Source organism: Copadichromis virginalis, linkage group LG12 (assembly GCF_057382275.1).
Source record: "Copadichromis virginalis isolate Kocher_CV1m ecotype Utaka linkage group LG12, C_Virginalis_male_GT1.1, whole genome shotgun sequence".
Lineage (NCBI taxonomy): Eukaryota > Metazoa > Chordata > Actinopteri > Cichliformes > Cichlidae > Copadichromis > Copadichromis virginalis.
In genome coordinates, this window is record NC_140629.1 from 20,313,875 (window position 1) to 20,337,364 (window position 23,490).

The 23,490-nt window shown below is 37.0% G+C and overlaps 2 protein-coding genes and 1 pseudogene across 3 annotated transcripts; all 3 read right to left on the minus strand.

Moving 5' to 3' along the window:
- Positions 1 to 325: 325 nt before the first annotated feature.
- Positions 326 to 3,170, minus strand: LOC146696878 (arrestin domain-containing protein 3-like). The gene is made up of 6 exons (XM_085474151.1): positions 2,909 to 3,170; positions 2,491 to 2,551; positions 2,214 to 2,358; positions 2,040 to 2,136; positions 1,279 to 1,535; positions 326 to 1,194 (listed from the first exon to the last, which is right to left on the minus strand). Exons 1-6 carry the CDS (start codon positions 3,168 to 3,170, stop codon positions 937 to 939), a joined length of 1,080 nt encoding a protein of 359 aa, XP_085330277.1. The 3' UTR covers positions 326 to 936.
- Positions 3,171 to 4,828: 1,658 nt separating this feature from the next.
- LOC146696879 (arrestin domain-containing protein 3-like) lies at positions 4,829 to 14,374 on the minus strand (annotated as a pseudogene).
- A 1,985-nt stretch (positions 14,375 to 16,359) lies between these two features.
- LOC146696880 (arrestin domain-containing protein 3-like) lies at positions 16,360 to 21,827 on the minus strand. Of its 2 annotated transcripts, XM_085475210.1 has the most exons (7): positions 21,399 to 21,827; positions 21,254 to 21,320; positions 20,377 to 20,524; positions 19,384 to 19,486; positions 19,008 to 19,273; positions 18,768 to 18,862; positions 16,360 to 17,824 (listed from the first exon to the last, which is right to left on the minus strand). In XM_085475210.1, exons 1-6 carry the CDS (start codon positions 21,667 to 21,669, stop codon positions 18,770 to 18,772), a joined length of 948 nt encoding a protein of 315 aa, XP_085331336.1. In that variant the 5' UTR covers positions 21,670 to 21,827; the 3' UTR covers positions 16,360 to 17,824; positions 18,768 to 18,769. The 2 variants fall into 2 exon arrangements, with proteins under 2 accessions (XP_085331336.1, XP_085331335.1); XM_085475209.1 differs by having other exon boundaries at positions 21,254 to 21,827.
- Between the last annotated feature and the right edge of the window lie 1,663 nt (positions 21,828 to 23,490).

Sequence of the window (23,490 nt, forward strand, 5' to 3'; positions counted from 1 at the left end):
CACAACTAACAGGTTTTGCTACCAGTAGTTATTAAAGACAATGAGCCATGTCACATGTGGCATTATATCTATGAGAATGACCCAGCACAAATTAACACCATGAAGTGCAGAATCAACAGAAAGCTTGGAAACTTAGGAACAATAACTTCAAGCAGCATTAAACTTTACGTTGGTGTTTCTTTAACTGCTCTGAGGCAAGCACAGCTTTTTAAGGAAGCCAGACTGTTTCAGGCTGATGAAATTCTATCATGCTAAAATACCACAAGTAAAACTCATTTAACCATAAAGACACTACAGTATGTTGAGAAAAAAGGGATGAAGCATGAGAAAATGTGCGTATGATTTTTATTAATCGTAGTATAGGAACTAGCCACTGCAGATTGTTGTGTTCAACTGTCTGCTCAGTTATTTGTTAAAAAATATAATAACACCACCCGTTACTACAAAAACATTTAATCAAGGTCTTATCTTAAGATTTTCCTAGATGCTTCATGGTAGTAGGCTATACAGAAAAGCAAAGTGCAGGACTGTCCACTGTTCTATTTCCAGCACACCTGTAATGTGACTTGCATTTCCTCAGTGGGAAAATAATGCAAACATTTAGTGTTCAGAGACATGATTGGTCAACAGCATCTTGTTGCTGGTCATAGTTCAGAGATCACAAATGTGAGTCTTCTGTTGTCAGATGGATTAAAAATAATTAATGTGGACAATATATAATCTCTGGAATGAGAGGATTATTTATTAAATATTTTTTTATTCCTGCTATTACACATTTAAAGGGAACAAATATGGTCAACGACTGAAATTAAACCAGAATATCAAGCTGTAAATCAACCTATTACCAATTATTCTTACTCTTATTCTCTTATTCTTGCTCCTAATTAATTGCTATTATAAAAAATAGCAATAAAAACTACATCTGCACTACAGATTCTAGGGCTTTCTATCTAAACCTGTGAAAGAGGGGTACATCCCATATGTCTCATAGGAAGGTGGTGGAGCAGAAGGTTCAGGGGCAGCTGGATTTTGTAGAAAGCTCATCCCTCCTGACATGTAAGGATTTGGAAATTGGTCAAATTCACTGGTCAAAAAGTCAGATGACTGCTGATTATCAGACCCCTCTAAAGCAGGCAGGATGACTATGTGGAACTTGACTTCTGGGTCTGAAGCATACTTCACATCCAGATAGACCTGTGGTGGAAAAAGAGTCAACATTACCATGCAACCCCATTGATGCAGAACAACATAAAAGTGAAGATAGATAGGCTTACCCACCCGGAGTCTATACTCTACTTTGATGATGTTGCAGTTTAGGATTGAGGTGGTCACGGTGGAAGGTACGGTGATGATCCTGGTGACAGTCTGACCTGCCGAGTGTGGGATGGCTTCACCCTCCTCCTTCAGGATGTCTTTTGTTTCAACTTTCCTTTTCTTATTTGCAAAGTAGCTGTATTTCCTGTACAGACAGTACTTGGGCTTAATGTCACGAGAGGACTTGTTCTGAATTGAAGCCATGACCCTTATGCCTTCTCCTGGAAAAACAACAATAACAGGTTATACATGAGCGTTACGCTCTGTTTGCCATGAATTTACAAATAATCAAAAAACTGGTTACAGAAATATGAAACTTTTAAGTTGCGAGTGTCACTATTACAAAATCAATGACTTGCATTAATTCCGCACAGAAGACAAATGCATTTAATTATATGAGTTTAAAGTTTGACAGCAGTACTACAAGGAGAGGACGGTTTGAGGTCATGTACCAAGATTACATTTGGACATTTCCTGGTATGCGTTTAGGAGTGAAGTATTTACATCACATTTAGTTCCCAGTCTTTACTTCCATGGCCTGTGACCTACATTAGATATCATCTTATCTTTAGACCATAAATGTGTTCCATGAGCAAATTGACCTTGAGCTGCACATGTTTCAGCTATAGATGAATTTCAATGTGTTCTATTGCCATTTTCTACTGTAATCCACTATTAGAATGACGTGCAGATTGACTGTGTGGTTCAGTAATGGTTTAAATTACCTTGGCAGAAGCCTGTTTTTGCAATGCTTACATCCATGGCCACAGATCCCGTTGAGAAGAGCTTCATTTTCTTATCAATCATATTTTGCTGTGGGCTCTAACATAAAAAAAGGGTGAATTTTAGAAAATCTGTGTGTGCATGTGTGTATTTGTTCAACAACAATGTAAGGGTACCATCATCACTGGATCATGGTTTGTCTTTTGGATGAGGGTAAACTCTGCCTTCGCTTTGCTGTCCATTCTCATCGACCGGTTCAGATTTGCCTCGACTGTGTACAAAATCTTTCCACATGAGCCCTTGAAGGAGGACGGCAGGTCTCTGTAAGATGTGGCAACAAAAGGTGCAATGAAACTTAAATGAAAGGATATTGTTACAGAAAATAAAGAAACATGTTTGAATATGTTTATATGGAACACCAATGGAAATAATTTTGTTCAGAAGAAAACTCACTGCACTGGAATCTGAAAGGTGAATGGGTAGACATGGCAGCCAGGGGAAAGATCATTTTTGCCTAAGGAACAATGAATTAGTCAGATAGCATGTTTTTTTTTATGTCTGATTAAAGGAAGGTTTGTAAATTTGTCTCTGTGACTGTTTTTAGAAGGGCTGCTCATTGAAATAGCAGGTTTGCAAATAGTTCTGAAGAAGAGAGAAAATTACAGAAAGAGAAGAGCAGGATAATGTTATTCCTGCTATTATTGCTGCCATCAGCTGGTCAAGATTGTACTAACCTTACTAGTTAAAAGGCATTTTTTGTATAAATGATCATTCAAATAAAAGCTTTTCTGTTAACAGTAGCAGATTAATTAAACATACCACGATTTAAAATGATTACAGCATTGTGCTAAATTGAAAGACATTAGCTTACCCATAGATTCCTGAATGACAAACTGCTTGATGCTGAAGTACTTCTCTTTGCTTTGGTAAGTCACAATAGTTTCCCCATAATTTTCAGTCCATGACACTTGAGCTTTTCCCTTCAGCTTTACAAAGAGTGACTGTACTTCACACTCATTAGTTAATTCAAATGTAACTTGTCCCATGAGATAATCACCACTACTGAAAGTGTTGCTTTTGTTTTTGTTTAGGGGATTGTATCCCACTGTAAAGTTCTTAACACTACTTGACATAGTACACTGTTCAAAGCTGCAAGTACAGTAAATGCCAGATAAGCATGAGGAGAGAGGTTTTATGTGTCATGAGGAGGGTTTGTAGGTGCAAGTACACAGAGTTTTGATAATAATTAAACCACAGGGCCCTAAAATATTCATGTTTATTGATAAGAAACATTGTAAATGTCTGCTAGAGTAATTAAATCTTGTGTAAATAAAATGTGTAGGCATGGTTCTTCTATAAATGAAATTATGAAACACTAACCTCGTACTAGTGTGTGTAGGCGCAAATAGCATTATGGACAATAAGGTGTGACTTGCATGGATCATGGAGTTAAACATGTGGTTAAACACTGGAAATGTTGAGTGTTTACTTAAAGGAGAGTGCATCCATATACCAGTGTGTCTAAAGGTAAAGTTACATAAAAAGTCCTCATTATTCTGTGGTCGTAGCCCATTGGCCAAATCTGGCCCATTGTGTTCTCATGCACACCTGTTGGCCAGTCAGGTTTCTATTCATTAGCCACTCCAGCTACAAGGCTCAGACTCCGTGACTTGTTGCCTTTTTTTGGAAGCCCCGCACAGCTCATATCTCAAGTTTTGACACATTCGTTTGTTTTGTTTTTTTATTGAAGTGTTATACACCAGGTCTGAGTTTGTATCTGGCACAGATGTGGTGCTGCTGTTAGCAAAGTCTGTCCGGACACAGTCGTATGAAGACATCCCAGAGCAGAGCTTCAAAGTGTTTGGTTAAAGGAGTGCATTTGTAAAAGCCTTTTTTAGTCTTATCCATCACTCAAAGGATTTCATAATACATATACCTGTTTACATACACATTCCTTTTACATGCACATTTTTTTTTATTCCACACTGGTAATACACTAGGGCCCATTTGTGGGGCTCAGTATATTTGCTGTGGACATGTGGATGTCTCAGAAACAATCTCAGCATTAGGATTATTGTTATGGGCTATTTATCAGTTTCCCATAAACAGTACTTGAAGAACAGTACAAACACATTTTTTCTTAAACCTCAATACCCATCAGCATCAATATACCGCAGCATATAAAGTGAAATTTATAAATCCATATATTTAGAACAAATTAGCTCTGTGTATTAATGCTGTAGACCAAATAAAAGGATTACTTCAATAGTACCTTTCAAGATAAACATCACACAGTGCTTCCCAACAAAACATTAGATCACAAAAAAAAAGCTCAAATAAGCCTGACTACATCTTTTTTAAAACTTAAAACGAACTAATATTAAAAATATTATAATTATAATTAAATATATTCAATGAGTGTATTTTATGGATTCACAGAATCTGCTCCTGCTGGCCCTGTTCTACTCTACAGCAATAAAGATATTTATGCACTGAGTGGCAAAGATTTGATATTTAAAAATCCATCTGTTAAAAATGTATCAAAATACGCCTCGGTCATGGAAATCTTCTATCATCACACTGATAAAATAAATGAAAATATACATTTTCTCTGAGGCACTAAGTAATGTCTGGAATAAATGTTTTTATAAGTGGCTATATACAGTGATTTTTTATAGATTTCATATCATCTCTGTAACACATCGTGTTACTTCCTTGAGCTATTCAGAATATTTAAATCAGAATCAAAAATAAAAAGAGCCCAGTACCCTCCAAATCTGTAGCCGAGCTTCTAGGACTTTCTGTCTGAACTGTTCAGGGAGGGGTACATGTCATATGTCTCACAGGAAGGTGGTAAGCCATCAACTCCAGGGGCAGCTGGATTTTGTAGAAAGCTTGTCCCTTCTGGAAAGTCAGAGTTTGGAGATGCTTCAAATCCACTGGCTGAATAGTCAGATGACTGCTGCTTATCAGACCCCTCTAAAGCAGGCAGGATGATTATGGGGAACTTGATCTCTGGGTCTGAAGCATACTTCACATCCAGATGGACCTAGAAAGAGTCAGTGCTTATTAGACTCGTAATGCATACTTGATTAAATAAAGATATTAACAAGGCCTGGGAAATACTTTCAGGAAGATGAAATAGGCCTATTCACCCGGAGTCTGTTCTCTAATTTGATGATGGTGGAAGGGACGGTGATGATCTTGGTGACTGTCTGGTGACTGACTGTGGGATGGCTTCACCCTCCTCTTTCAGGATGTCTTTTGTTTCAAGTTTCCTTTTCTTATTTGCAAAGTAGCTGTTCTTTCTGTAGAGACAGTACTTGAGTTTAATGTCACGAGAGGATTTGTTCTGAACTGAAGCCATGACCTTTATGTCTTCTCCTGGAAAAACAACAACATCAGGTTAAAGTTCTGTCCTACAATATAATTACATTGATGTTATGCTGCATACAAAGCTGTGGAGCTGTGGATTTCAGTACTGCAAACTTTTAAGAGTTTAAGCTGTGTCATCATCTGTTTGATCTTTGCAGGAATGAGTTCGCAAAGGTTTTAAGATTTTCTATATTTCTGCAAAAATATAACACATTTCACATTTAACCAACATGTGCACTACATGCCTTATCTGTCATCATAGTCTATCCTCAGTCATAAAAAGATTCCCTGTGGAGTGAATGTATATTTCAGTAATGTGAGATTGCGAGCAAGTCATAATTACCTTGGAGGAAGGCTGTTTTTGGAATGCTTACATCCATGGCCACTGATCCTGATGTGAAGAGGTTCATCTTCTTATCAGTCATATTTTGCTGCAGAGTCTGAGAAGAAAATCACAATTTATGTACATGCAGTGTTAATTCAGGAGTGTAACATATAGCAGTTTGTAAGGGTACCATAAGCTCTCCATCAAGGTTTCCTTTGTGGATGAGAGTGAACTCTGCCTTTGCTTTGCTGTCTTTTCTCACTGAGTGGCTCAGATTTGCCTCCAATCTATACACAATCTTTCCATGTGAGCCCCTGAAGGAGGAGGGCAGCTCTCTGTAAGACAGGACAATACTATTAACAAATCAAAGTGGGTGAGTGGCAGGATATCATTTAAGGAAAAATTGAAAACACTCAAGAGTGCTTATCCTTATAATAATAGTTTTTTAATAAGTAATTATTGGGGGTTGACTTGCACGGTAATTAAAGTTGCAAGAAAAAAAATATGATTGCAGGCAGGGGCGATTCTAGGATCAGAGCTTTGGGGGGTGCTGAGCACCCAGAGAGCTGCTCAGCCAGGCAAGATAATCTTTACTCGTCACGCTGAGACCCTGTCTCTGTCAGTCCCTGCATCCTTAAATGTCTCCAGTTGTACAGAGTTCCCTCTGGATGTCTCTTTGGTGCATTTAAACCCCTGTTCCTTCCTGTCCTCATCATCTGTTGTCTTCATCTCCGTTATCAGTCATCATAATTTTACCATCTCTGTGCAAGTCTGCAAATTTCTTTATTAAATCATAAGATTCTTAAATTCATCAAGTCTCTCTGTGCTTGGGTCCTTGTCAAAAAAACACGACATCACTGTTTTGTAAATTTTAACACAAGTTAATTCCCACAATTGTGAAAGAAAAGCAAAAGTCTGTAACAAAACCATCAAATCTGATAAAGGTTATTTAAATGCTGCAAAAGAAGAAGGGATTGGAATAAAAAAATACATATCCTAACCTTAATTACTGGGGGAAAATTATGAATGATGATCATAGTGAGTAAGAAGTAAACTGAGGGCATTTTTTGGACAGAGATTCACTTTTAATGTGTATGTATAATACAGATACATAAAAATACACTCCAAAAATAGAGTCCTTGAAATGTACAAAATATTGATAGAAAAATTATAAAAATGGAGGCAACAATGTATACAATGTATGAAAAGATCTTTACTGCAGATACTACTATGGCTCTGCAGATTTTTTATTTTATTTTAACCTATGTCGCCTCACCCTGAGGTTGGAAAATCTGTCTATCACTTTTTGGTGGTCAAGTCTCTCAAGCAGTTTAACAGTTTCTGTTTTGCCTGTCACTGTTCCCTGTCTGTTTTCTTACCTGGTTCTTCCTGACCTTGTACTTTCTCCTCACGTTCCCATCTATCCTCTCTCCCTCTTTGGAATGATAATCACAAATAGACTGTATTCAATTAGATGAAAAAAATATATTATTACGATCACTAATAAGAAAGTCCTCTCTCAGTGTACTTTCAAGCAATTTAAAGTTTTAGATTTTAAATTGGCTGTATAAATTTTAATGGGAGCAACAGGGCGGTCAAATGTCGCTGATTTTATTACACAGTAGGACGGATTGTAGCGAACATGTCGGAAAACACGTTTTCAACACTGTAGGTTACCTGGGTGTAAAGTTTTTCAGCTAAAAAGAAACATGGTCTGACTCCTACCCAACTATATAAAGAGTAACTGAAGGTTAAATGCAGCTAATATGTCCTGTTTTAAGCCAGGCACTCACACCTCAGCTCCGCTGCATCTCAGCCACCATCGCTCTGGCAGAAAGGACGCTAGAGCCAGAGCAGGGGAGAGCCGAGCTGGAACAAACCATTTGGGGAGGGTATCTATACTTTTGTTGTTAAAATGTTCCGTCTCAATTAAGCACTGTATGCTTTTTATATTTTTAGTAGTGTGTCACACAAACAGCAAATATTGTCAAAAAAGTAAGAAATCTTTGGGGGTGCTTTGATTCATTTTGGGGGTTCATTGAAAGACATAAGCGTACTTACCCTGAGATTCCTGAATGACAAACTGCTTGATGGTGAAGTATTTGTCTTTGCTGTAAAAGGTTATGACGGTTTTTCCGCCTTTCCCTTCAGCTTTACAAAGAGTGACTGTATTTTGCATTCCTGTGACAACTCCAGTGTATTTTGTCCTGTAATATAATCGCCACTAGCAAAAGTATTGCTTTTGTTAATGGGATCATATCCCACTAAAAAGCTCTTAATAATATTTGGCATAACGCTATCAAACGCTGCACAGTGCTACAAAAACAGCAAGTGCCAGCTAGGGCTGGGCCATATTATACCGTTCACGGTAATACCGGTATAATGTTAGGCAACGATAGGAAAATGAAATATCGCGATAGAATATGAGTAAAACGCGCATGCGCAGTGCCTTTGTTTTCATACGCACATGGCCGATTGTTGAGTGAAACAGATGAACCAGAATTGGTTTGTAAAAATGGTGCAACTTCCGTGATGTGGAACTGGTTTGGTGTTTGTCCGTCAGATACACGACAAAGCACATTTTTTTGCAGAACATGCAAGCGGCCATCGTTATTGTCGTATTTGTCGGACTAAGATGCCCTTAAATCTGGGAGTAATCTGGGTCCTAAACTCCGTATACTTCAGGTCAAACGAACACTGCAGCATCACTAAGAGTTAAAAACTGTCTAAATTCTTTCATCTTTAATAAAACGATCAGCATTGCTGCTTTACCAGGTGTAACTATGAAGTTTAACTTCCAGGCATCCATGAAAACAAAATGTATTACATTTAACGGAGTTAGAAGCTAGCAGGAAGCTAGCAGAAGTTAGCTCGCTAGTTTCGCTAGTTACTTAAGCATGATATAGCATGTTCTGACTGAGAGATTTCTGAAAAAAATCAAACGTACAGCTCTGCTATCACTTCCAACATAAATGAAGACAGAAAACTAAACAGCAGTGACGTTTGTAGGGTTACTGTAGTTGGGCTAGCTGGTATATAATGATGTGCTACGTGATCGCTAGCGACACAGCTATGTTACCATAACATAAACAGTGAAGCTGGAGGACGAACACTAACACTTTTCCACTTATAAAAGTTAACGTTAAGGTTCCTCATGGTTAGAGACAAATGCAATCGCATGGCAGGATGCTGTAAAAGGACCAATCTTCAGTCAGGAGAACAACTGAGATAATCCGTCCACAATACGAGGTTAGTCATTAGTATACTGCAACAACATGGGAATAGAGCCGCTGCCAGAGAATTCAACATTAATGAATCAATGGTACAGAATTGGAGGAAGCAAGAAGAATGAGTTTAATAAAGTTTGATTTATCTGACTGCTTTGTTTCGCTTAATGTGCCTTATAATCCCGTGCACCTTATGGTCCGAAAAATACGTACTGCACACTGCAGTTTAATGTTGCAAAGCACCTCTTTTTAACTTCAGTGGATATTATACATGGTTATGCTCAGGATATGTCAGCCCATTTCTACTGGAAATGCCTTTTGGTTAAACTTTCAGCAAGGAATTTGCATTTGCACTGTTACATTTTTATAAAGCTTTAATGTACATAAAAACCAGCTTCTTGTTTAAGTGAAAATAAATGGAAGGTTGTCTTTTTGCGCTAGTAATGTTGTGGAGTTGTATTTTGTCTCGCATCAATTATATCGTCAGTTATATCGTTATCGCAAATTTTCAAATATATATCGTGATAAATATTTTTGGCCATATCGCCCTGCTCTAGTGCCAGCTAAGTGTGAGCAGCGAGGTTTTCTATCTCATGACGAGAGTCATCTTACAAAGAACTTTGGTAATAATTAAACCACAGGGACCTAAATAAGTGCTAGCACGTGGTTCTCCCGGGCCACCTGTTGTGGGATTGTTGGAAAACTTTGAGCAATATATATGATCATGTGATTGAACTGGGGAAATATTAAATATTTACTAAAAGGAAAGTGCATCTAGGTAAGGCTATTAAAAATAAATAAATATAAAATCCTCATTAATTAGTCTATGGTCAAGCCCTATGGACAAATCTGGTCTCACGCATGTTTTAATGTTTACCCGTTTGTTTCTATTCATCAGCCACTCCAGCTACACAAATTGTCTTCTTTGGGAAAGCCACACCCAAGCCCTCTACTCTTGAGCTATGTTTGTTTGCTTGTTTGTTTATTTGTTTATTTTTTACGTGAACTGTAATCTGTCTAGTCTGAGCTGTATGTAGGACCTCACCTAACACATTCAAACTTGGCCTGGAGTTAATCTCAACTAAAAATCTGAAAAGCTGTGTGAGCGGATATGGCAAAAACGCTGTTCTACCAGGTTGACAAAATCTGTCCCGAGACATGCATATGAAGACCTTCCGAAGCAGGCCGCTATAGAAATGTTTTAGGAAAGAAATGATATGTATGATGTATGAAATATGAGCATGCTGTTTCTGTAAGTGAATGAATGATGAAATTGAAATAATGCAGTTTCCTCAATGAGGTCACTGTTACCACGTGTACATGTAAACAGCATTACTCACACAGCACGTGGTAGCACGTGATATTCCTAAATCACCTGTTGTGGGTGTGTTAAACTTTACAGTCCCAAGCATGGGTCATGTGACTAAACACAGTGGAAATACTCCAGGGAAATATGAAGTATTTAAAGGTAGTGTTACAGAGTGTAGCCAAAATGAAATCTTTATTCTTCTTATTTGAGATTTTTTAAGGTCTTGTCTTTTTACAAAAGAGATGAATAATATATTTCAACTGTGTTTTCTTCTAATGCTTTCTGGACTAAACTCGACTCATCATAGCACATGACAATTGAGTGTACTACTTATTATACTGCATGCCATTTCATTGCACATATCATACACCTGATTTGATGCAAACATCATTGAACTTTCACATCAATATAACTATATTATTTTCAATTATTGTGGTGTGCCTTGATGATCTGGTTTGTCCTCTGACAGTTTGAAAATACTATAAGGATGTCAGCAGGTTGTGAATATTAATATTAATCCTGTATTAAACTTGTAAAGAGACTAATATTGATCCTGTATATTTGATTTCAGCAAGTAATTGCAGACTACAGGATGCTGAGAAACCAAAAAGTGAGGGAACTTTAAAACCACACCAACATACCAATATATATTTTTCATTACATGTAATATAGGAGATGTCATTTCTGTCTACCACTGCAGATTGTTACACACTTTTCATCTTAATTATTTGTTATGTTAGTTGTTAGTTATGGATCATGAAGGGAAAGTGGCAAACAGAGACTGCTCATGTACAGCGCCCTGAGTTCTGTGTCTTTGGGTAAGAGGTAAACTGCTAAATTGCACCTTTTCATCCTTAAACCTGCACGCTGCTGCCCTCTATGGGAAATAAGATGGACTGCAGCATATTTACAACCAGGGCACAGTAGCACAACAGCAAGCTCAACTAGTCTGATAACAAACACAGGCATCAAATTTTAGTTGAAGTTCGTGTGTGTTATTTAATTTATGCAAATACTACATTAGATCACCTTAATGCTAGCACTAATTAAAATGGTTCTAAAAGTCTGCATATGATGGACTGTAAGGGGGTGACATCATTGAGATAATAATAAAAGAATGTTTCTGTTCTGAAAATAATGTTAATAGCAAGTGAGCATTAGCCATTTTTTATCTGGAACAAAAAGACGCAACCTACCTACTGTAGGAGCAAATCCCAACTCCCCACCAGCCTCTAACGTTGGCTTGGAGAAAATGTTGACCAGAAATTTTTCTTTATGTTTCCTTAGGTTGATTCAGCATCAACCTTTGACCTCATTTTGTCTTAAAGCAGTTTTTCAAAATATATATACATATGGTGTAAAATTCTTTATTTGTTCAACTGAGAGCAGCACTCTGGCGCTGCTCATGAGCTTAATTCACCATGGCAGCTAGTCCCAGATAACGTGGGAGTTGTTGAACTCCAGACCACTTAGAGAAGTTTCCTTCCAGTGAAGTCATTTATTTGGCATAAATTGTAATTAGTATACTGGACTGAAGGAAGTTCAAACCACTGATCTCCCATTAGCGAATAATCTATTTGAGCTACAATCATTCCAGCTACATATCTCCAGGAACACATACACAAAAACATAAACAGACACTCAAAGCCTGAAAATAATGCGGGTCATGCTGTTTCAACTCATAGTTCTTTTGTTTACTATTTACAGTGCAGTCTATTGGTATCACAATCTTTACATTATCTGAGACAATCTCTGAAAGATGCTCTGAAAGAGTGTACTGAGATTAGGTATTTTCTATTTTAACATGAGTTTAAACAGAAAACAAGGAAAGCTTTGATCATTTTTTTAAAGTGAAATTTAAATATGGTGAATTTGATCTCTGGCCCTGAGGCATACTTCACATACAGATAGACCTGTGGTGGAAAAAAGATTAAATGTAAGTCTTACTTTTCTCGAAATCAGAGAAAACAGGAAACTAAAACCATAATTTGCATGGGCTCAGTAAAATTGGACAATAGAAGATTCTCTGTCTTTGCTTCTTTTTCCTCTCAGGTTTGGAGTGAGCTGGCTCCTCAGCTTTTTCCTGAGATCATCCGTGCCATCAGCTCGTTTAATCTGCAGTATTTAAAGAACCTGCACTCTCTGCCAGATCATTGCCTGCTCAGTGGTGGTGCTGCAACACAAGGCTACCAATTTATTCTCTCTCCTCTTGCCGACTAGTCGTTTGGTGTTATAGTCGCTGGAAAAAACTCAAGCTGACTCCTACAAATCCTACTCATCTGAATCCCTGAGCTAGTTTACTTATGCTAAAAGAGAAACACTTCCCTGTCACCCACCTGCCTCTCTAGCCTTCTCTCCCCTCAACTTGCTGTAGTAATCAATCCAAGACTACATGACTTCATGCAATCAAAGTAACCCTCACCCATCTCTAGCTTGATCTCTCCTCTTCAGCAGAAATCACTGCGTCACCCCTTTAAAGAGTGCACTCACCTGTTAAACTGTTAGTGAGTCCTGCATTGAAGTCCATATTTACTGACATTATGACTGTTTTGGCACTAAAAAGTACTAAAATCAATCCAACACAAAAATAGCTGAATGGCCTGAAGCAAGTATTTAATGTAAAGAAAGCCTCCTACATAAAATTTTCATGTGTGTTATTAACAGATTTTCTAAAAGGCACATGTCCCACAGTAAGCAGGTAATGAGTGAATCGTTTACTAAGCTGAGATTTTTGGCTGTAATCTTTGTTGCTGCAGGATACTTCTGTTGTGTTCACTCGCATATGTGGGATCAGATTCAGGCTCAAACATGTACAAAGGGATTTGTAAAGTTACCTGTTGTGATGCCACAGCTCTGCAATAGAAAAGCCTCACTTCTGGAGCAAGCGATAAGCAGTTTAAGTGTTTTCTTTAATAATTTATACAATATAATAAGTATATTATCAAGTTAGGTTTGCTGTTAGCAAAATTTAAGTTACTTGTGTTCCTAGCGGGTTTGCCAGTGATAATTTTCAAATGCACTAGCTAACTTCTCGGCTAATGCTAATTGAAAGCTCAGACAACATCACTGGCCATTTGCAATGTTGATGATGATGCAGGAAGAACACCAACACGGAGATAACAGATTGTGCGTGGACAACATGCAACATCCATGGTCACTGATCCTGATGTGAAGCGCTTCATCTTCATATCTTCCTCAGTCGTCTTTCTCGATCCCAGTGCGTCTCTACACCTCTCTGCATTAATCATTACTTATTATTATTCGCTGACTCTTTTCCACAGCATGTCTTTTGTGCAGTCTTCCTCCAATCACCTCAATCAGTCGCAGCCCCAGTGGCTGTCCCTCCCTGAGCCTGGTTCTGCTAGAGGGTTCTTCCTGTTTTTCCTCCCCACTGTCACCAAAGCGCTTGCTCAGGGGGTCATACAATTGTTGGGGTTTTCTGTTTTCCTTGTATCTTTTTATCTCTTTTGATTATCTTAAATGTACAGCACCTTGCTCAACAGTTTTTGTTTTAAATGCACTAAATAAATAAATTTGATCTTTTATTATTGTACAATATAAAGCACCTTGAGGCACCTTGAGGCAACTGTTATTGTGATTTGGCACTGTATAAATAAAACTGAACTGAATTGAAATCTTATCTTGGCTGTGGAGTCTTACAGGAAAATCACAAACTGGTTACATGCAGTATTAATATTGCATGTACAATGCACCCCCACTGAGTTTGCTCAGTGGGGGTGCATTGTCTGGCAGTTTGTAAGGGTACCATGGATGAGAGTGAACTGCCTTTGCTTTGCTGTCTTTTCTCATCAAGCAGCTCAGATTTGCCTCCACTTCATACAAAGCCTTTCCCCTTGAAGGAGGACGTCAGCTCTTTGTGAGATGTGACCACAAACTGTACAAATCAAACTGGGTGAGTGACAGGACATCTTTCAGAAAAGAGAGAACACACTTGAAAGTGTTAATCCTTAAAGTCTGTGGTAATAATAGTTTTTCCCGATACATTTCAGAGACAACTCACTGTGAAGGGACTTGAAAGGTGAATGGGCAGACATGGCAGCCTGACTGGGAACTAAAGCAGTCATTTAAAGAGCGTTTCATTTCTCATTAAAGAAAGGCTTATAAACAGACTCTTGGATTGCTCTTGTCACTGTGGTTTGCTAATTTTACTGAAGGACGGTTTCCACCATGAGGAGGACAAACTAGGAAACAAATTTAGTAAGTCTTCCTTGTATTATTTGTGCTACTAGTTTGAATAGGACAGGATTACATTTACGTCTTGGGAAAAAAAGATCATCTTACAACAGTCAGGGTCTGATTTTGTAAACTGTAAGAATATGTTTAGCGTGTAGACTAGTTTTGTCAAAATACCAGAAAGGCAAAAGAAAAAGAAAAATGATTTTGTAATACAAATTTTAAAAAATGAAAGACAAAGAAAGACCAAAAAGGATCTATAAAACCTTATAAAAGCATTACGTTATTTTCATTTCACCTACTTTATTATTATTATGCCATCACACTGCCTTGCAACCATTTAGCAAAAGACTAAACTGTTATAGTGGAGCAGGGCTTTGGCTTATTTTTACAGTTTGCCTCAATATACTTTGATAAGTTTGATAGCATATGAAGGTGGACACACCACAATGCATAGAAAACGCAAGGGTTCAAAAAAGTAAGTACAGTCACTTTTGAAAATGAAAAAAACAATGTACTACCCCTATTTTTTTTTATTCCTCAATATGAATAAGTACATCACTTTTCTAGCTGCAATAATATTGGCCCTATACTATGGTCCTGTACTAGTTAATGAACAATGCAAGAAAAACCAAAATAAAATCAATCAATCAAAAAAAACAAAAAAACTTACTTATCCTGACCTTCCTCAGTGATAAAGTTTGTCTTGAGTGTATTTTGCAGTCTTGTGACAGCCCATTTGTAATTTATCCTGTCAGAAAATCACTATTGTTGAAAGAATTGCTTTTATTTCTGGGGCTTATATCCCGCTGAGGAGGTCTTAATATTATTTGGCATAACATCCTACTCAGTACTACCGGTACAATAAAGTGATACGTGAGACGGAGAGGATGGAGGTTTTATGAGCAGGTGATGAGGAAGGAATTTGCTGATAGATACTTGGGTTTAATTAATAATTAAACAATATGACCCCAATAAATCATGCTTCCCTAAGAATGTACTGATTTATGCATAGTTTTGTTGTTGCTGTTGTTGTTAATTTGACTAGCACTGATATGCAAATTCACTAAGAGCTAAATACTACATTTAAAAGCAGTGTGGCCTGTCAGCTTTTTACCTAAAACCTAAGAAAGGCAAAATAAAAGCTCCATGATGCTGACAATAGTAGTTGTGAACCACGCAGGCTTGTTCTTTTTGAACTTAAACATTTCGTTGCATGTGCCTCTTTTTCCGGAGACAAACTTGTTTTTGTTTTGAATTCCCACGATTTAAATTGAGTGGCTTCATTACTGCTTTTTGTTTACTGATGTTGTTCTAGTCATAATAAATGAAAATGTTGCACAAAGAAAATGAGTGAAATCAGACAGAATAAAATAAAAAGAAGTGAAACCTTTTCTGCTGAGTCCACTTTGTTTAAATATTATGTTGATTTACAGGTACAATAAACTTTCTAAGCATATATTTGAAATACAGTTGCTCGTTCGAATCAAATCCATCCAGACTTTATCCCGACTCTTAAGCCACTTTTGGTAGTTTTCCCATCCATCTTTGTTTAACAAGCTCCTTATTCTAACTTTGCACTGGAGTTCCTTTGCTTAATTCAAAGTTAAAAATAATCTTTATAAGCAGTAAAATCTATTATTTCTACTGTGTAGACAACCCTCCCTTTAAGCAGGCTATCTTCTGATTGGATGTCTCCTGGGATGACCACATTATGAGTATCCCTTCTTGCCAGCATCACAAAGACCCAAGAGGCAAAATGTTACAGTGATTACTTGTAGATACACTGACCTAATCATTGGCCCAAATATTACCATCAAGATACACCACATCATCTTTAAGAGTAAGAAATACATCACACACACACACACACACACACACACACGTGTTCTACTAATTGTTTTTATTTTTATAAACAGTTGAAATGCAAATGATGACAATATAACATGCAGCGTTTGTGAATATGTACATATAAATTTATAAATTTGATAATTTGTCCAAAACTGGACTATGACACTGTTACACAAGTCTCCTTTTTCTTCAGTCACTATGATGAAAAACTTCGCCACAGACTATTCACATCATGTAGATGGAAAGAAAGATTTCCAATTCTAAGACTTTCCAGTTTTAACATCCTTTACCTGGCTATTCTCCTCCAGTCTTGCAGTCTATACTGGCTCTCTCCATGAAAATTTAGTGTTAGAAACTCCATAGTATGATTTATTAAACTTCTGACAGCCACCACATATTTTCTCAGAGATGGAAAGGTCAAGGATTTTATTAAACTTACACCAAAACTTATTGACCTTCACCCGAATGCAGTGATATACGCTGTGACTCGTGACGTCGCGTCTAGCCAGTGCGCACCATGGCAGCTTTGCAGTACAGCACACCTTATACAAATACATTCACAATAACGTGAAAATTGGTAACAGACGGCTGTAGGGATGATTTTTTTAAAAGTGGCATATATGAGATTATAAAGCATAAACCTGATGTACATCAAACACAACACTCAAAACACATAACACATGTAATAAACTGTACAACAAGCATAAACACACATACAGACACATAAAAGCATACAAATATACACAGTTTTCTGACACAGGTGTGGGAATATATTTGAAGTTCTGTAAGAGCGAGTGCTGAAACCACCCGCACCAGATTTGGATCTTATTCTGAGTGTTGTTACAAGACCTCTGCCTGATGACCTTAAAGGCCTTAGTGGGATTTAATAAATGAGTAAGTCATCGCCGTACTAGGAACACAAGCATAAAGGTGCTCTATTGACTATTGAAAGGATTTTGAGTGTATTACTTCAATCTACTATCAACATGAAAATGTAAAGTTAAGGTAACACATAATTAGTATAGCCAGTCATATTTGGCAAAATATTTTAATTATTTATGCCTACTCAAATGGTGATAAGCTGTATCATCTTCATTAACCAATTCATCAAACAATTTTTCTGATTTTTCTATCGGTGATCAGACAGCAGTAGCTTGTGAATGCTTTGTGCTTCAATGATACACCAGATATCCCAGTTTACAGGGATATCTGGTGTATCGTTTACAATACACCAGATATCAGGAAGCTGTGAAGCAGACTAAAAGAAACTGTAAACTGTTTACAATTTGTCTCTAGCACAAACAGTATCTAAGTCATTTAAAGTAAAAAGGTAAACAGGTAAAAAAAAATGGTTAAGATAAAATGAAAGATGCATCGAGGTCATCAGAGGAAATTAACATGTACAACTGCATGTCATCAACATATGAATGGCATATGAACAGTAACACGTGTAGGAAGAGCAGTGGTGATATGCTCCATGTGGATCCTCAAAAACACCCTGTGTTGCTGCACAAAGGAAAAATGAAAAGCTTGTGAAAATATCATGCTCGCTGTAAGTCAATGCTGAGGTAAAAGTAGATTTTTCTCATGGTATATGTGCTATGAAATAAAATACATTCACTAATTTCTTTAAAAAAATATGTTCAAAAAATATTGTCTATAAAGTTAAGATTAAAATTTGGTTTGCAATTAATTCCAGAGTTTATTTACAGTTAGACTGAGAAAAAACAACTAACAGGTTTGTAGGGATGGAATCAAACCATTATGTTGCTATTCGAACTATTTAACTCGCTTCCTCTTGTGTCTTGTTGTGAGCTTTGCTTTGTGTTTAAATGTCTTAATTATCTCCTCATTGCCATCCTCAATTCCTAACCAAGCCCCTGTATGTATATACAGTCTCATCATTGTTGAGTCATCTGTGTTCTCCTTTGATTTCTGTTTTTTGAATATCTTCATGGTCTTACTAGATTTATGTTTTTATTAATTTTTGGGCTTTGTTATTTTGTTTATTGAACTTTGTACCAATTCAAATAAATGGCTCACCTTTTTCTATGAAGCTCTACCATCTGTGTCTGAAACTATGGGTCCTTATCGCTCTCTAATCGACACACAGCATACTGTGACAACACTGAAGAGTAAATGTTTAAATGCCTCAATGAATTCTGTCAGATTAACCCCTGAGTACTGTGAACACAGATTTTTTTTTCATGACAATGCATAATTCTTCTTCCCCAAGTTATTGTTATTGCCTTATTCGTCAAGACTGCGGTGCACAGATGATGTTTTGCATTTTGACCAAAAGGGAGACATTTTAATACAATATTAAATCGACATTAAGCTGTGAACATTTAAAACTCACAAGTGGAAAAAAGGCCACCCCCAATGCAACATCATACCATTCTGCATCATGTATTATTATCTTGTAATAGTAGAAACAAATTTTACTTACAATCACACTGGGGGATAAGTTTGCACGGGGGTATCACACAGGATGATTGGAAACAGCACAACGACCTCATCCAATGCTCCTACGTGGAGTTTAACCTGCAGGAAACAAAAAACAGAAGCTCATTAGATTTTAATGAATAAAAAAAGAAATGGATCCAAACAGGCTTTTGCTGTCTGAACAGCTGAGGTAAACTGGATTATCAATACATCCATGACTTCTCAACCCATCACAGGTACTAACCTCAATAATGTAATCAACAACCAGAATGCTGCACTCTGAGATGGTTAAAGATGCAGACGAGGGAATAGCGAGCATGATCTCAGTGCGTACATAAGAAACCTGAGCACCAACAGGTTCTCCTGACACACACGCCAAAGTTTTGATAGCCATCTTCCTGTTGCGCTTACTGTGGGTGTAGAAAGTCTGTTTCTGTTGCAGCTTCACCTTCGGAGTAGCTGTTTTAGATGAAGGGTTACTAAATTCACAAAATATTTTCACTGTTTCGCCTAGTGGAAGAAAAGACAAAGTGGCAAGTTATTTCAATCAAATTCTTCAAACTTAGCTATTATTATTGATTATACAGATAAAACGATTATCTGATGGATGGAAACCATACCAGGGGTGAAAGCTTTCGTCGCTACACTAACTGTCAGAGTGACGGGACTGGAGTTACACCACAAGCTACACGGTGTCACGCTGTTTGAACCTGAGAGTGGCGCCTGCAGAAAAACAACACACTGATAGTGCCACAGATTAAAAAAAAAAAAAAAAAAAGTGTAATATACCAATACTACACTGTTTTGGTTTTGGGATTACGAGAAATCAACACCTATTTATTACTCTTATGCAGAAAAAGTTGCACAAAATGAGCATCAGCGGACCAAATCAATCAAACAATGGCTTTAGAATAATATGAAGAAATGGAGCAATCCCATCATTCTCTGTTTCACTGCATATTTGCAGTAGCAGCTCAGGTTCCTTTGGCATTGCATGGTGGAACCGTATAAAACTCCAAACATATCCAACATTTGCTATAGTTACAGTAACAAAAAAAACCCCAAAAATCTTAAATTCATCACTTTTGGTCCCATAGTTACTCAGAGCCTCGGTGGGATTCATTTATTAGAAGTGAGAGCTTGTGTACAGTCTGGTTTGTGTCCATTTATTCGAAAAATACGTCTGAGAACATGAACAACTGAAGCACAATACAAGGTTCAATATAATAGTGGTCATTCAGTCTGTGTTGGTTACGACTGGAACATAATCAGATTTTAAAGATGTAAATTGTCTCTAAATGCAGTTAGACAACTCTGAATCATTCTTGTACAATAATTGCTCCCATAGGGTTGAATGAAAGTACAACAAAGCAAACCTGGGGTTGCAGAGCTTTTTCAAAGTCAACATATTGAGTTGTGAATGCAGGAAAAACATAGGTGTGGCAAGTAATTTCAAATTTTGGTTCACTTAAAAGGATTCCTGGGACAATTAGTCGAACAAGGTGTACTTAGGGAGGCCTGTGAGAAATATCAGTTTGATTACAGAGAAACTGCAGACACTGCAACAAAAACAAGGACTCCTCAGCTGATTCATCTGAAAATGCACCACTTACATTCAACCCTGGCTGGTTGGTATCAATGTGGTTTACAAACTTAAGCTCTGTCACAAAGTCCTTGGACATACGCCACGGTCTATTAATGCCCACTGTCAAGGTATATGCTATTTTTCCGTGAACCCCATGAAAGGACGATGGGAAGTTTCTGGGATGCAAAATAATAGAAAAGATAGAAAAAAAAGTGATTCAGGCGCATACAAATTCAACAGTTTTACAATAAACAATAAAAGTAAGCATTATGTTAATGAATCAAAAGGTTGAACTACAACACAAGTTGTAGGTTTTGGATTTTAAAAACCAAGGGCCCATTCTTATCTTATATCTACCAAAATCCCTTCATTTTTAACAGTGGCTCTTTACTTAAGTCAAATCTACAGTTCCTGATTTCTTAGCTTTTTGCATAATTGTCACACTTGCATTTTTCAAATCGGCAATCAAATTTAATAGCAGACAAATATAACTCAAGTAAATACAAAATGCACTTTTAATGAAGATCTAAGGGGGGGACACACCAGCCCTCGAGGACTGGACTTCGTTTTTAAATCTTTTAGCCTGCTTGACTTTGTCAGACACGTTCTGTTTTAGTGATATCTTCATTCAACACGTCTGGGAGTAATCAGGTCTGGGTGCTTTTTGTGAACTTAAACTCAGCTTTCCAAAATAACATGGCTATTCACCGTTCATTCATGATTTAACAAATAGAAATGCATTTAGCATTTTTTTAAAGGTTATCATTGTCTATTAAAATTTGTTTGATGAAAAAACAAACTAACTAAGAAATCAGGAAGGGGGTAAAGACTTTTGTCAGCATGCCTCCCTGAGTAAAACGCTTCACACGCTAGTGGGTGTTTCACAGTTAAATGGTCATACACACCCTAGTGGGAGCTGACATGTGAACGGATACACATGCGTCCCGAGTTGAAGTTTTGTCCCACGAGTAGCTATAAGAAAAGGACAAAGACAGTGACTGTTTGTTTGCCATGTATCACTGCGTCCAAACAGCACCAGTAACAGCATACCCCTGTCTTCTTGCAAAATAACTCCTTTTAAGTCGAAGAAGTCCAGCCTTGCAGAGTAACGTTTCCTCGTTTCCTGTTTCCCTCCACCTCCTCCGGCGGTCCAGTGCACATTCACGTTTCCCTTCAGCCTCGTTGTTATTGAAGTGATCTTTGTTTCTTTTGTCAGATCAAAAGAGATGTGACCTATGATTTGGTCGCCACTGGAAAAACTATTTCGTCCATCGTGCCTGATAAAATTGATTTTGAAATTTCGGATTGTCTGCTCGAACATCGCAGAGAAACAAAACTAAAGACAAGTCTTACAGGAAAGAAAAAGTTTAATACGTCTGATAAACGCAATCAGACAGAAAGTGAGAACAGCCGAATCGAATAACTTTTTTCTAATCAACAAAAATAAAACTGCGTAGGCGACACGCTACTCCGGGGGGATCGCCCTGACATTGGGCGGGGTCACGGGTCAAGTATTCCGTGACCTCCGTGGATCCGTCGAAATGAAAAAAAAAAAGCATTTTAAAGTTGTCGCTTTTCGTTCTCCATTTAGCTCCCGTTACTTTTACATTTGAGATATTCACAACCACCTTTGTTGTTGTTGTTGTTTTTACATGAAAGTAACTAATCTACTTTTAGTAAATATGAGTTGAGCCTGTTTTGATAAATATTCATATTTATGAAGCTGTAACATCCCTGACGTGTTGCTGTAATGTATTAACTTATGTGTGATTAACTTTTTTCTTATGGAAATATCACTGATTGTAATTTACGACTATTTAATTTATTATTATTCAATTACTTAATTTATTTTATTTGATGGATCTTTCCTTACATTACATAGTTTATTTCTTATGTAGATTATTTTTAAAAAATTAAATTAGATTGGTTTCCATTGATAGCATTCTTCTGACAAACTGGAGACTGTAAGAAACAGTTATAATACACAGTACAACCAATTTATTAGAGCACCACCCAATGCTTATGCCCCACAGCTGACATAAATTAACAGTACTGGTAATATCCAAAATAACTACACCAGTATTCTCCAGCTGTTTAATCAAAATTATATATTTTTAATCTATTTTTATTTTTTTATTATTATTATTGTGTTACAATTATTGTTTTGTTTTGTTGTTTAAGTTAACATTTTTACAAAAGCTGAAAAAAAATAGTAAGTAAATAACAATATAAAGTTTTTGTAAAATATTTATGTTTTCCTGTGTTTCTGACAGAAGGCTTTGTGAATTTTCTGAGCACTGTATATAATATAAAATCATCTGTCTACACAGGTATTATTGGGTTACACAACCAAATCCCTTTTTTTCCCTTTTGCTTTTCTTCCTCTTCCATGCTTCAAAATAACGTTTTGGCCTCGAGGTACTGCTTTTCTCATCTGTCTAATTAACTGTGTTTTTCTAATCTAAATGTGATCTCTTATTATAAGAGGAGACAGACTGTATCCACAATGAAACATTTAGAAAAAACTATCATCATCAAGGTTGTTAAGAGACTTACACTTTCATATTTCAAAGCAAGTATATTTCTTAATGATGAACATTAATCAAAATTTGAAGTGCAAGTTTGACACTGAAGAATGTTTTATATATATATTTTTCACTTATGAATAATTAACTTCAAATTGTTTGGAAATGTTTTTACAACACTTCCCAGATTGATGTGCAGTAACAATGTAATGTCTTTCCTGCTTGGCATTGTGTTAACACAGACCCACAAACTGCTAAAACCCCTGCTTTAGATGCGCTCACACTTGCTGATGATCAGTTGGCATTTGATTAGCACCACCTGTCTGCTACTTACCCTTTTAATTCCTATGAAAGCAGTAAGGGTGTACTTAGCTTTTTGCACACTGCTTCTGAATTTTGGCTCAGTTTCTGTTAAATAAATAATAACATGGTGTGATATGTCATGTTTTGTACTTCGCTTTTTTAATGTCTTGCATCGAGAACTGAAAGAGAGCAGGCTTTCCTTGACATGACTGTAGTTGAACTAGCCTGACCTTTTAACAATGTGTAATTGTTACACCACTAGATGGCACTCCATACTTTATTGAGGCACTCTATCATATATTGTAAAGCCATGC